The sequence below is a fragment of the Pristis pectinata genome, chromosome 9, assembly GCF_009764475.1.
Source record: "Pristis pectinata isolate sPriPec2 chromosome 9, sPriPec2.1.pri, whole genome shotgun sequence".
Lineage (NCBI taxonomy): Eukaryota > Metazoa > Chordata > Chondrichthyes > Rhinopristiformes > Pristidae > Pristis > Pristis pectinata.
In genome coordinates, this window is record NC_067413.1 from 37575776 (window position 1) to 37591022 (window position 15247).

At 41.2% G+C, this 15247-nt stretch overlaps 1 protein-coding gene across 1 annotated transcript in view; it reads left to right on the top strand.

The window, feature by feature from the left end:
- The first annotated feature begins 820 nt into the window (after window positions 1-820).
- ofcc1 (orofacial cleft 1 candidate 1) overlaps window positions 821-15247 on the top strand; it is a 118585-nt gene continuing 104158 nt past the window's right edge. Inside the window, exons 1-2 of the mRNA XM_052023530.1 lie at window positions 821-1011; window positions 4017-4269. Coding sequence (XP_051879490.1) covers window positions 821-1011; window positions 4017-4269 — 444 coding nt within the window. The remainder of the gene's footprint in view (window positions 1012-4016; window positions 4270-15247) is intronic.

Sequence of the window (15247 nt, forward strand, 5' to 3'; positions counted from 1 at the left end):
ATCTCACATGTCACAGGGAGAATAGGCAAGCTCCACGCAGACAACGGCCGAGGTCAGGTTTGAACCCAGGTCTCCCCCACCACGAGGCAGGAGCTCTACTTAACTGTGCCACTGTGCTTAAGTGAGTACCTTTTGAGGGAGAATCAGGGGGAAACTTTAACATATGTAAACTTTACTAAGTTTTATCTCTTACATTGGGCCCCATAACTTTGCCCATTTTATTCCACCAGTGCAGGATATGCTCATGTGTCATTTCAGAGCATCATATTTATAGAAAGAGGGATAGAACATAGAACACTACAGCACAGTACAGGCCCTTCGGCCCACAATGTTGTGCCAACATTATATCCTGCTCTAAGATCTATCTAACCCTTCCCTCCCACATAGCCCCCTAATTTTCTGTCATTCATGTGTCTATCTAAGCGTCTCTTAAATGTCCCTAATGTACTTGCCCCCACAACCTCTGCAGGTTCCACACACCCACCACTCTCTGTGTAAAAAACTTACCCGACATCCCCTTTGTACCCTCCTTCAGTCACCTTAAAATTTTGTCCCCTCATGTTAGCCATAAAATTAGCCTAATTAAAATCTGGAATCATGACTTCTGTCTTCAATGGCCTGAAATGCATACCTATTTCTTTGCACTAAAGGCAGTTACCAAGTACTGTCAGTTGTATCAAGAGGTCCAATTACTAAATAGCACACTCAGTAGTATCAAATGGTATGAATTTCTAGGCATAAGTTTGTTGTTCTTATTTTGCTATGTTGGAATACAATGTCTTCACAATTTTCCAGGTCAGATTCTTCCCTTGACAAGACCATGGAAACTCTTGCCTGGCATGCTCGATTTGTGAGCCAGATATTCCTGGATCAGCTCAGAGCTTCACACTGGTGCTCGTCAAAGACATGGCTATTTATGCTGCTCGTGGCCTTGATCTGGTTTGTGCGGCTTTACCTGCATTACTGCAGCCAGTGGATCTACCTCCAGGCGATCGGTGTCACCGTCAACAAGTGGGTCCTGATGTTGATGTTTATGTATAAGATGCCAGGAATCTGCTTAAAGCAAACTTTTGCAGCCTCAGTAACTAGTTTATTGCTCTTTATCAGAGGAATCAAAATGACATGACGAATGTATTTGTGTAGAAAAAAGACACGGGATATCAATTTTATATATTTATTATACCACATTGACCTCTGGAACAGTTTATACTGAGAATTCTTATTTATTTTTGAAACATTGTTTATAACCCGCTGTGTGGCAGTTGTAGGATAAAGTTTGCAAAGTAACTGCAGAGCATTAGTAGAATTTTAAAGACGACAGTGACTTGACATCACGTGATAATGCCACCTAATTAATGTCATACCATCAATCCCAGATGGTGTGCATCATTTTGCTTTTGTTTAAAATTGCTTGAAAACATGATTTTCATCCATCAACTGTGCACCTTACATCCCCTTTCTGCCGTTGCAGAATTTAGCATTCAAGACTTAGAATAGTCACTGTAAAAGGGAACTGTCTTCATGAAAAAGTGTCTTCATTTCTTTTCAAACCAATGGCATCAATCCCATTGAAATGCTACATCCCGTAGCTGGCACGTGAGATTGGAACACAAATCATGCACAGCTCATTCTGCCTCCTCTCTCCCTCTCTCTTTTCCCTATCTCTCTCTCTCTCTCTCTTTCTCTCACCCCACTCTGTCTGTCTCCATTTCTGAAACATACTGCCACACAACGATTTCTCCTCCAATGAAAAAAACAATATATATAAACAAGCTTAAATTATACTGTGGTGTGCTATTGTAGGAATGCCTCACACGTTCGCATATCCACTGTTTGACCAGAGCCAGTAATCTGTTTAAATTAAATAAGATAATGCCTTCATTGGGATAGAGCAGATAAAGGAGCCTATGGCAAATCTTTCACAAGGTAATTTTAAGCCCTGATAGTTTACAGGTTCAATTTGACTTTATAGGATGTGGAACAGCTGAGATTTATTGCCTATCCCTACTTACCCTTGAGAATGTGGTGATGAACCACCTTCTTGAACCAGTGAAGCCTCAATGGTGTTTAATTTCTTTTGATGTGGAGATTGGTACATCTGTGCACTGTCAGACCACTTCAGGTGCATTGAGAGCCAACCATATTGTTTCGACTCTGAAGTCAGACTGGATAAAGATGGCACATTTCCTTCACTAAAGGATATTAGTGAACCCAATGGATTGCTCGTTTTCAACCTTGGTATTTATTACAAGATATTTAATTAACTGAATTTAAATTCCTCTATTGCTATGATGAGATATCTCCTGATTGTTAATCTAGCTGGTTAGTTAGTTAGTTTAGTTTATTGTCATATACACCAGGGTGCAAAGAAGTTCCTTGCTTGCATGAAGCTCACAGAGAAAACAATAAATAATAAATACAACTATAAGTACAGCGACGAGTGCAAAACAATAGAATGATGCAAAGATAGTAGTGCAGGAGGCTGTTTTAAGAGGAGTTGCACACAAAATGTCCCACTTTCTGGCGCCTTTTTTTAATTACTGCTTTTGAATTAATTACTGCTCTAGTACTATTCCTAACACTTATGTGTAAATGTAATCATCCAAAATAGAAATGAAAATTTCTGGATAGTTCCAAATCTTTTCTAATCACAATGTATCCAATGTTTGGAATAAAAAGGAAATAAAACATTTCAACTCTGAAGCTGGCAACATTTATTACATATGGTACACAATATGTCTTCTCTACAGCTTGCACTGTAGAGGAACATTGTTTCTGGCGAGGTCATAGAAAATAAATGTATAGTGGTTGTTTTTCTAATGACTTTACTTGTGTTAAACTTTTATATATAAGCAGTTAAAGATCTCCAGTCTGAATATCAATAGGTCAAACACATCCAAAATCTGAATGCTCGCACTTTCAGGATTCCTGAAAAGGATCATGGCTTTCCAAAGGTCATTGCTTGGTTTTCCAAGCGCTGTCTTGCTGAATCTCATTTCATAAATACAATAAGTAAGTGTTTTTTGGACATTTATAGAGTTAACAGCACAGTATTACAAATAAATACCATATAAAATTTACACTGCTTATACAGAAACACTTCAGCTAAAGATTGACACAGATCAGTATCTGTAATCCGATTACATCCATACTTTAAATATTTCAATGGAGATCTTGCATTGTATATGTTGCAAGCAGCTGACCAAGAGATATGTCAGAAATATAATACCTAAACCCAATAATCTTCAGTATAAATTGATCATTTTAATTTATATTTGTGCCTGATTTTCCTATAACTATTCCCTCATGCCTCCCTTCCCCTGGGTTTCTGAAACTGTGCTCTCACTGGAAGACCATCTGCTACCAAACCGCTAATAATGATACGATGTATCTGTCTTCTTGGAAATGTCAGGTGGGCTAAGGTGACTCCACCCACCCATTAAAATCTTCCTTCATGTGGAAAAATGTTGTTCTCTTGATGATACAGCCAACTGTTCCTATGGGGATATCATGGCTGTGAGCTTACCTTAGCAAATCAGCCATTTTGCTATTTGCGAGGACTCTATAATTAACCACTGAAACATTTAAAGAGATCATAAAGATTGCTATATGAATAGATAGGATGAATGCACACAGTCTTTTTCAGATGGTTGGGGAATCAAGAACCAGAGAGGGTGAGATGGGGAAGATTTAATAGGAACTTGAGGGGCAACTTTTTCACCTAGAGGGTAGTCCATATAAGGAATGAGCTTCCATGGGAAGTGGTTGAGGCAGGTACATTAAGAACATTTAAAAGACACTTGGACAGGTACATGGATAGGAAAGGTTTAGAGGGATTTGGGGAAAACGCCAAATGGGACTAGCTTAGTTGAGAATCCTGTCAGCATGGATCAGTTGGGCTGAAAGGCCTGTTTTCTAGCTGTATGACTCTATGGATGTACCTTTAATTCTTGATTAATGAGAATATACACAGAGGCCTAATCATATTTATATTGGTTGTTTGCTTTCTTTTTAAGATTCCACTTTCATCCACACACAGTCGAACTTAGCTACCAGAATCTTCTGCTGGAGATGCGTGAGGAATTGACCATTGTAGCCCTAGGACCCCTGTCCTTGAATGCTGCGTTGCTTATTATGGCTATGATCAGATGGGTCTGTCATCTACAATTTGGCTCATTCCCATCCTTCTTGTCAAGGTTTATCACGGCAATGGGATTTTGGACCGTGCTTGACCCCCTGGCAATATTTATTGTGGATGGTATCCTAGGGGTAAGTCAGTTAAAATAACTCCTACGTTTTGACTTTAAATAGATCCCTGTGTATCTTGAAAGAAAAATTGAACACCGGTTGTGCTGTGAGGAAATGATTGCAGAGATTATTAACATTTTGTCAATAGATGGAAGATCAAGGTCTCGAAACATAGTCAGGGCTGGAAGCACTGACCCAGATTTCACTGTTACATCCACACTTACTGAACCCTGTCCCCATCACCCCCAACCTTCCCTGATTTGGATTCTGGCTGAAACTGCCCTGAAGCCATCTATTGAGGCCATAATCGACACAAGGGCCTTGAGTGATGTTATCGGCTAGTGTGGGTGGACTGGAACGAGCCACACCCATTAAACTACTCCCGAGTGCTCTGACAGATGGCAAAACTACACTCCACACACTTACCTCTGAAGCTGCCAAGTTTGTTCAATGCTCCTAATTCCCCTGACATTTAGAAACATTCAAAAACCATTAAAAATTAAATACACAATTAGAACCACTAAAATTATTATAAAAACAAATAATTATAAATACTTAAACACATTAAAGTAAACACAGATGGTAAGAAATTGTAAATTGCCTTCTTTTTTTTTGTGGGCAAGTCATGTCTTACCAACTTGATTGAGTTTTTCAAGGAGGTGACTAAGGTGATCGATGAGGGTATAGTACTGGATGTTGTCTACATGGATTTTAGTAAGGTCCCTCATGGTAGGCTCATCCATAAGATTAAGATGCATGGGATCCATGGTGACTTGGCCATTTGGATTCAGAATAGAAGACAGAGAGTAGTAGTTGATAGGTCTTATTCTGGCTGGAGGTCCAAGACAAGTGGTGTTCCACAGGAATCCGTACTGGGACCTCTCCTGTTTGTGATATATATCAACGACTTTATACGAGGGGAAAGATTTAAAAGGGACCTGAGGGACAACCTTTTCATGCAGAGGGTGGTGAGTATATGGAATGAGCTGCCAGAGGAAGTGGTTGAGGCAGCTGGATGGGTACACTGAGGGGCAGAGCTCACAGGGATATGGGCCGAATGCAGGAAATTGGGACTAGCTGGGTGGGCACTGTGGTCAGCATGGACTGGTTGGGCTGAAGGGACTGTATCCGTGCTGTATTGCTCTATGACTCTATGACTTGGATGAAAATGTGGATGGGTGGGTCACTAAGTTTGCTGATGACACAACGATTGGTGGTGTCATGGATAGTGTAGAAGATCGCCAAAAGACACAGCAGGATATAGATCAGTTGCAGATATGGGTGGAGAAATGGCAGATGGAGTTTAACCTGGTCAAGTGTGAGGTGTTGCACTTTGGGAGATTGAATGTGAAGGGCAAATAGACGGTTAATGGCAGGACCCTTAATAGCATTGACGTACAGAGGGATCTTGGGGTCCAAGTCCAGAGCTCCCTGAAAGTGGCCACACAAGCCGATAGGGTGATAAAGAAGGTGAATGGCATGCTTGCCTTTGTTAGTTGAGGCATTGAGTTCAAGAGTCAGGAAGTTATGTTGCAGCTCTGGTTAGGCTGCATCTAGAGTATTGCATGCAGTTTTGTTCACTCCATTATAGGAAGGATGTGGAGGCTTTGGAGAGGGTGCAGAAGAGGTTTACCAGGATGCTGCTTGGATTAGAGGGCGTGTGTTATAAGGATAGGTTGGGCAAACTTGGGTTGTTTACTCTGGAGTGATGGAGGCTGAGGGAGACCTGATAGAAGTTTATCAGGCAGGCACTGTAGTGTAGCGGTTAGCGTAACACTATTACAGCACCAGCGACCCAGGTTCAATTCCGGCCACTGTCTGTAAGGAGTTTGTACGTTCTCCCTGTGTCTGCGTGGGTTTCCTCCGGGTGCTCCAGTTTCCTCCCACGTTCCAAAGACATATGGGTTAGGAAGTTGTGGGCATGCTATGTTAGTGCTGGAAGCGTGGCGACACTTGCGGGCTGCCCCCAGAACACTCTACGCAAAAGGTGCATTTCACTGCATGTTTCGATGTACATGTGACTAATAAAGATATCTTATCTTAAAATTATGAGAGGCATAGATAGTGTAGACAGCTGGTACCTTTTTCCCATGGTCGAAATGTCTAAATCCAGAGGATGTGCATTAAAGGTGAGAGGGGGAGAGTTCAAAGGAGGTATGCAGAGCAAGTATTTCACACAGAGAGTGGTGGGTACCTGGAATGCACTGCCATGGGTGGTGGTGGAGGCAGAAACAATAGAGGTATTTAAGAGGCTCTTAGATAGGCACATGAATGTGCAGAGAATGGAGGGATATGGACCACCTGCAGACAGAAGGGATTAGGTGCCATTAGCACAACATCGTGGGCCAAAGGTCTGTTCCTGTGCTGTGTTGTTCTATGTTCTATTTCTTGCAGTCATACAGTGACCATTCAACTGAAAGGGCTGGTGTATGTTAAGTCCTCACAGGATCCCAGGATAGCTGGGGAGTTTCTCCACCAGTGGAGTCCGTGCGGAATCTGGTGGTGGTGGCTGACCAGGAAGCGGTCAGCGAAGATTAGTTGGCAAGGTAGCAACCTCTCCATTTTTGTGCAAGAGTCCCAAAACTTGCAGGATGCTTAAGTATGGACCTACTGTCAAACTTGACAAATTCTGAGCCATTGTATTATTTGTGTGTTTCGCTGAAGCAGTTCTGTGTTTCACTGAAGCAGTCTGTTGATCCAAGATGCTGTTGGCATGCAGAAGACTGAGCCTGGAGTGTTGTGACGCACACCACCACATCCCTTGTCCTCTGACACACCAACAACCTTGCAATCTCTCAAGAACAACAATAAAACAGATTAAGGAAAGAAACCCAGGGCCAATTTAGAATGAGAGGTTCTGAAATATTCCTCTTGGCCATCCTTGGCCATCCAGCAAAGGCATTGGCAATGATTTATTTTATTTATTATTCCATCTACCTTTGCATGTCACGATCTCTGCCCCAGCTGGGAAGTGTTCCAGATAACTTGTTAAATTTTCAGTATTTCAATATTTAGTGAAGAGCCAGTAACTTCATTCATAGCCCTGGTGTCCATTAAGGAAAGAACCACCTCCTCACATCTGACCTGGATTTGCCTTCACATATCTTAGTGACATAACTCTTTTGTTATTCCAAAACTCTTAACTGAATAATCTGACAGTAGGAACACAATGGGATGCCACAGTGATGCAACTAGTAGAGCTGCCGACTCACAGCTCCAGCAAACCCGGTTCGATACTGATGTCTGGAGCTGTCTGTGTGGAGTTTGCACGTTCTCCTCTTGACTGTGTGGGTTTCCTTGGGTGTTCCAGTTTCTTTCCAGATCCCAAAGTTGTACAGGTTCATGGGTTAAATGGCCATGGTAAATTGCCACAGATGTGGAAGAACCTTGGGTGAATTGACGGGATGTTCTGATTCAGTGGTTGTTTTAGATCTGCAGTCATTCATCAACTACCATCTGATTTCTTCACTAGCCAGACAAGGCTATTGTATTCAGGTACTGGATGTCAAACTACCCGCCTTTCTATAGTCAATCAATTATTTCTCCGATTTCCCTGTGACAGCCAGGGAATCGGTATTGTTTCATGTTCACAACTTTTGCAGGTGGGGGATTTAGTGAAACGTTTGACAAAGGGTAAAGCAATGAGCCTCTTCACTTCTGCCCGTCAGGGACTCCTCCTCGGACTGGGATCATGGACGTTGCCAGGATCATTGAATACTCCAGATCAATCATCGTTTAAGTGGAGTCCCCGATGACATGAGACCCGTTTCTTTACATTTTGCTAAATGTTTTGCTAAATGCTTTTCTTTTAATGCATTTGTTAGAATTACTTTGTGAGTCTTTTCTCTCATTTGACATTGTCCCAGACCTAAAACAACCTCTGAAACAGATCACAGGATTGTGCATGTTTGAAGCCAAGATGATTTGAGATCGGTAACATTCTGTGGTGCTCCTATAATCTCTATATAAAGCTCTTATACCATGTAATGTGTGCAACATAGTATTCCCAGTGAGACCTGAAGCAAAAGTTTTATACAAGGTCAACACAGTATGTTTTGCTTTGTATTCAATCCTCCTCACGATGTGCCTTCTATTACCCTCCAGCTATTGATTGATTACTCTGGTCATGCATCTGAAGAGAATTTTGCAAATTAAGAAATTGCTTACTGTAACATCTTTCTGAATCGTTGTCAGCCTGTACACAATATTCTACCCAGATTCTACCCAGGCACAATACATGATATTTGTCCAAAATCCAAATGGAAGTCCTTATCCCATTTCACTGAGATCTGCTACAAGCTGTTACAAGCGAATCTTTGCATCAGCCACAAACCTGTCGATCGTCCCATTCTCACTACGTTAATGAAGATGATGAAAGCAAAAATCCCAGCAGTTACCTCCTCAGAACAACACCATAACTGGTCCAGAAGTAATTCCCTTAATCATCACTCCCTTCCCACATTCTTAATCCACTCTTACAACTTCTACAGATTCTATCATGAACTAGATCTATTTTTGCACTGCCTTCCTCTCTCAAACTGGTAACATCATAACAACACTATTTGTGTATACTTCTTGAGGGCCTCTGATAAAATCTTCTCCAGCCAAGTGTTCATGGAGAGCATGACTTATTATTCCATCAGGCTGCTTGTGATTGAAATAAGTTTCTGTTTTTTGACTGGTCAGCCAAAATGCAAATGACAATGACATGAGCATTCCTTCAGTCCAAGCTCAATTCTAACAAACTCCTGAAGGATGCGCCACATCTTCTGGACCAGAATAGTAGAATTGGAGGCATGCCACCATCTGCCCTTCCTCCCCATCACAAAGCAGGCTAGGAGTCTCAGACAAGACCAATGGCATATGAGGGGTTGAATCAGATAGTAAATCCATCCAGGGTCTCACTGAACTATACCTGCAGACCCATCACTGGGTATCAAACACATGCTTGGTTACCAAGGCACAAATGCAAATCTGGTACCAGGTGCTGTAAGGTCACCAGAGACTAAATTATGGGACATTTGTTTAAGTTGGCAAAAGTTAAGTTACGCTCCTTTTTTTTAGCTTTATTTGTAGGATGTGTGATCATCAATAAGGTCAGCATTTATTGTCCATCCCTAATTGTACTGAGAGGGATGCACAGCTAGATTATATGAAGACCCACTTATTTGCCCCAAAAAGAATTAATTTTTTTGTTTTGACAGTTTGGTAGTTTCCTGGTCACCACTTCTGAAAAAAAATTGGTTATTCCAGATGTACTAATTAACTGAATTCAGGGCAGCACAGTGGTGCAGTTAGTAGAATGGCTGCCTTCAATCCTGACCTCAGGTGCTGTCGGTGTGGAGTTTGCACATTTTCCCTGCGATCATGTGGGTTTCCTCTGAGTGCTCTAGTTTTTTATCCACAATCCAAAGACGTGTGGGTTGGTAGGTTAAATTGTGACTCTAATTTGCCTCTAGTGTGTAGGTGAGTGGTGGGATCTCAGGGGAGTTGGTGAGAAGGTGGAATGGGATTAAGTCAAAGTCGAGTTCATTGTCATGTGCACAAGTACATGTATGCACAGGTGCAATGTAAAAAGTACTTGCAGCAGCATCACAGGCACATGGCATCAGATAAGCAGCATTCACAAGAAAAATGAATAAAATATAAATTATACACAATCTTTACAAGAAAGAACACAACTTGAACAAATTGACAAAGTCCATTTTAGTGCAAAGTGATCAAAGTGGTCATAGTGTTGCTAAACTGTTGGGATTAGGGTTTTGCTGGTTGATTCAAGAAATGAGTGGTTGAAGGGAAGTAGCTGGTGTGGGACTTCAGGCTTTTGTACCTCCTGCCCGATGATAGCTGCAAAAAGATAGCATAGCCTGGATGGTGGGGATCTTTGACGATGGATGTTGCCTTCTTGAGGGAGCACCTCCTGTAGATACTACCAGTGGTGGGGAGGGATGTGCCCATGATGTATTGGGCAGAGTCAGAATTAATGTTGGATTAATGTTAAATGGGTGGTTGTTGGTCAGCACAGACTCGGTGGGCCGAAGTGTCTGTTTCTGTGAAGTATCTCTCTATGACTCTTAAATCACTCAGCTGCCCTGGTAAGATTTGAATTTATGTCTCTGGATCATTCATCCAGGTTACTTTGGATTACTGCTTTAGTAATGTAGCTCCTGCTCCACTAAGCCCACATTACCTTTAGTTTGTAGAAGTCCAGCTTTGGAAGTGTGAGCATTCATGCTCTGCATTCAACAACCTCCCAATTTCCCATTCTCCATCCCCTGTGAGATTTATTACACTTGTCGCTTTGCACATCTTCCTTCAGTCTATATACTTCTGGTAGGTAGACGACTGGCACTGGATTTGCAAGAAGGCTTCATTAGAATTGACGGTCAGTTACTCTGCTTGTTCCTCCACTTGCTCCTTAAGGTTTTTAATTCAGATAACAATACTTGCCTACTGCATGGTTTGCTGTGATTCAAAACGAAAATGCTGTAGGGCATTTTAGACTAAAAGGAGTTACAGCACGAGGAAAACCAATATATAACCCCAAATAGCTGGCAATATAATCATGTAATGCGGCACAAGTGAATAAAAATTAAAGTTGTATGTTGGCCAATTCAACATACCTTTTAATACTAAGTGATTATGGGTGATTTCTCAAATAAAAGCCAACAAAATGATACATACTGACTTCTGCATTTTGCTTCATGGATTGTCTGAACGATTTTAGTATACGAATGCATTTCTTTTTGATACAAAAAGAACAAATGCAAAACTAATACTATTTTTATACAAGCACCACCAACCTCAGCAAGTCAACCTGCTTTAGCAGTTTTTAAATGGTATGCATTTTAAAACTTGGAAGTGAACACAAGTCTGTACTCTAATTTGAAGCTTCAGATAGTATCATAAGAGCAAGGGAGAAAACACATACACTTTTATAGGATCTCTGTGATCATACAGTGTGCCAGACTGCATTACAGTCAATTACATACCATCACCCTGGTAATGCAGGAAATGCAACAGCCATTCATGGACAGAAAACAACCACAGACTGAAATGGGATAAGATAGGATTAGGTGGATACAGCACAGAAACGGACTTCATAGCCTGACCGGTCCATGCTCTTATTTATCCACCCTCAAGCTGCTCCTGTTATTTCTCATTCACATCTTTCAGTGTCACCCTCTCCCTCATACACTCATCTTGCCTCTCAGTAAATGTGTTTCTATCATTGGCTTTAACCATTCTCTGTTGTAGTGGGTTCTATATTCCCACCCCTCTTTAGGTAAATAGGTTTCTTCTCAATTCCCTATTATATCGATATCCACTGTGCTTTTTTCCACACGTGGACACATTCTCTCTGAATCTATTTATCAGACAAAGGGTCCTGGACCCGAGATGTTAACTGTTTCTCTTTCCACGCTATATGTCTATCCTTTCCTGAAGATGTGTACCTTTGCATTTCTGGTATTACTCTTGTAAACCTTCTCTCCAGTGCCACCATATTCTTTTTATGTGGCAACCAGAACACCAGAGAGAGACACAACAGACTGCAGATGCTGGAATCTGGAGCAACAAACACTGAAGGGTCTTCACCCCAAATGTTGGCTGTCCATTTCCCTCCACAGATGCTACCTGACTCACTGAGCTGCTCCAGCACCTTGTTTGTTGCTTCAAAATCTATACAGTACTAGAAGTGTGGTTTTGCATAAGGTTAGCTTATCTTCCCTACTTTTTAATCCTATTGGATGATTTGCTTATATCTAGTAATTATGTTTTATTGGTGTTATACCTCACTGATGTGCAGAAAAGTAGGTAGAACCCCAATGCTGGTCTTTGGAATAATCCTTTGGTTCACTTTAGAAAGCAACGTATTCAGTGTCCCAAAGACACTACTTCTGGTGATGCAGCCCCTCCAGAATGACAGTCTGGATTTTGTGCTCATGTGGGATTTCAGATCCGACTCAAAGAGTGCTACCAACCTACCTACTGGAGTGAAGTTCATCCTAATGTACCAGAATTAGATTAGAACTATGAAATAATTTCATGGTAACTGGTAGTTAAAAATTAATCTGCAGATATTGTTTGACGTGATGGTGGGATATTCCATTTAGGGATCAAGCGTACAATATATCTGTGGTTGCACATTGTCCCTTGCTTCCAAAATTTTCTTTCATCAACTTTAATGGAATTGAATTTCAGGACTGGAGGATAATATGTAGCCACGACTATGTTGCATGGTTCAGTGAGCCTTAAGAGTGAATTTTAGAGCACTACTGTCATGGAAAACATCGCAATCAAGCCCGCACTCATTCATACCATGCATTCCGTGAAAGAACCACAGCTTCCTTTCCCACTCAAGAGTTGAACATGACTCTGCAAAACTAGGGACCATTCTGGGCAAGAGCAGGAGATTCAGCACAAATACAAAAGCAGAAACTGTGGATACTAAGGACCTGAAATAAAAAACGGAAAGTGCTGAATGTGCTCAGCAGGACAGGCAGCATCTGTGGGGAGACAAAGAGTGTTAACGTCTTTTGTCAATGCCCTTTCATGAAAGATTATGGATCTGAGACATGAACCCAGTTTCCTTCTCCTCTGAAACTTCTTGGCTTGTTTAGTACTTCAAGCACTTTTGTTTTTATTTCTCACAGACTTGGAACCAGTCATTGAATGTATGCAAACTAATGTCCCCTGTTGCATGTTGGCCATGAAAAAGAATAGTTTAAATACAAAGGAGAAAAGGTTGAATAAAAACACTTGTTTAAAGCTATAAATGCTTTTCAGCCCTGGTAGCATACAAACCTTATCCAAAACTTCAACAATGTCACTGGATAATTGCAAATTGTAACAATTAGCGTAACATTATTACAGAGTCAGTGACATGGGTTCAATTCCCTCTGCTGTCAGTAAGAAGTTTATACGTTCTCCCCAGTGTCTGCGTGGGTTTCCTCCGGGTGCTTCGGTTTCCTCCCACATTCCAAGGACATATGGGTTAGGAAGCTGTGGGCATGCTATGTTGGCGCCGGAAGCGTGGCGACACTTGCGGGCTGCCCCCAGAACACTCTACGCAAATGATGTATTTCACTGTGTGTTTCGTGTACATCTGATTAATAAACATATCTTAACTTATAAATTGCTATAAGCAAATTTCAACTCTTTCCAACTCATGCCTAACCACTGAGGTAGGAGTATGGTGGTAAATGTGCGCTGTTGCACTCTTTACATTGAGAACACTTGTTGGAAAAAGTAAGCAGAGTTTGGAAACTATTGTTGTACATGGGAGCTTTTTGAAATATCACATGATTGTGTCAAGTCACATGATCAGCTCTTCAGAAATATATCCGACCTGTGTCAGCATTCACTCAACAATGGAATAGTATAGTGCATTCAGCTACTAAAATCTTTTCTACCATTCAATTAGATTTTGCCAGATTTACGGCTTAACTCATGTTACCCACCCTGGTTCAGTAATGTATGCTTGCCTCATGAAAATCCACCAATCTCAGTTCTGTAACCTGAACTTGATCTTCACTCCTAACATATTTTGAGACAGAGAGTGATCCAGATTTCCACAAAACCACAGATCAATATTTTAGCATAATTCCGTAATAAATTATCAGCACCAGGATACATGCTGCCTGTATGGTGGCAGTTTCAGTATTAAATACAAAGCAAAGCAAAGTGCATTCATTATTAATCAGAAGTTATTCCTTTAACTTTACCATTACCTAATATTATAAACTTAGGACAAACAATTATATGGGACACAGTCACTCTCTCCATCTCATTTCTCTGCATGAGCCTCCCCTCATCTATCAGCTTACTCTTTCTATTCCTTTCTCCCTCATATACTTCTCTAACTTACCCCCCAAAGGAAGCTGGATTGCCCTTGCAGGGAGCTGGCATGGATTCAATTGGCCAATGGCTTCCTTCCTATTCAACCTCTAATTCAGTGAGCCAGTTGTACTAGTGCCAGATTCTAAGTGCTCTATGGATAACTAGGTTACTTTCAAATGATATTGAATTTATATTGAACTTTCTGTCAAGACTATGATACAATATATACTGAGTAGTTACTTCCAGTGATTACTTGTCTCAAGGAATACAGAATCCTTTGGTGGTGCCAAGGAATTTTCATGCCAGCCCATTACTTTCAGTTGAATCATGTTGCCATTAGGTTGGTGAACTGGTACCTTATTTTGGCAAAACAAAATTAAAATTGCAAAATGGATCAGGAACAACATCAAGTATCTGCCAGTGAATTTGCATTGGTGAGACAGACACTGGACTACATTTCACCCATTGTCAGTCCAGGGCTGCAGAAGGATATTTGTTACCATTTTGTGTTGGACATTGATGACAGTTGCCAAAGGACAAGAGCTTTCCCCTCGCCTTCTGGTTGCTATGAGGAACCTGAACATAAAGAAGGAGCATCAAAACAGCAAGTGCCTTGAAAGACCAGAGATCCAATAAAGTGGGTAATCGATGCATTAAAGCAAAGATTCTGCACACTTTGATGACATTGGAGCTGTCTTTGAATGCAGCCCAGGAAAAGAATCAAAACCTCTGCATCCTCCACAAGATAAGCTTTGGAGTTGCCAATTACATTTGGAAGTCTTCCCATCTCATTAAACTTTGAATGGATTTAAGCCAGGTCCTTAATTCAGTGTTTCCATAGATCATGCAACCCACCACCTGTATCTGCTGATGCTAGACAACTTACTCATACTGGTTGGCAAGAAGATCCCCTTTTCTATCCTTCATAAATATCTTCAACATAAGCTTCATGTATATAGTGCCTGAGATATTGTTCAAAGTCTGTGGGGACCCCTCAACTTCTATGCCACAAGCTTGATTTATAGTTGTCAAAAGGCACTTCTCCTTTGTTCTTATTTGATCATTTTCCAGGATCCAAGTGTCATTGGAAAGGCCAGTGTGCATTGCTTATCCCAAGATATCCTTTAGAAGATGGTGGTGAGCCACTTTCTTGAACTGG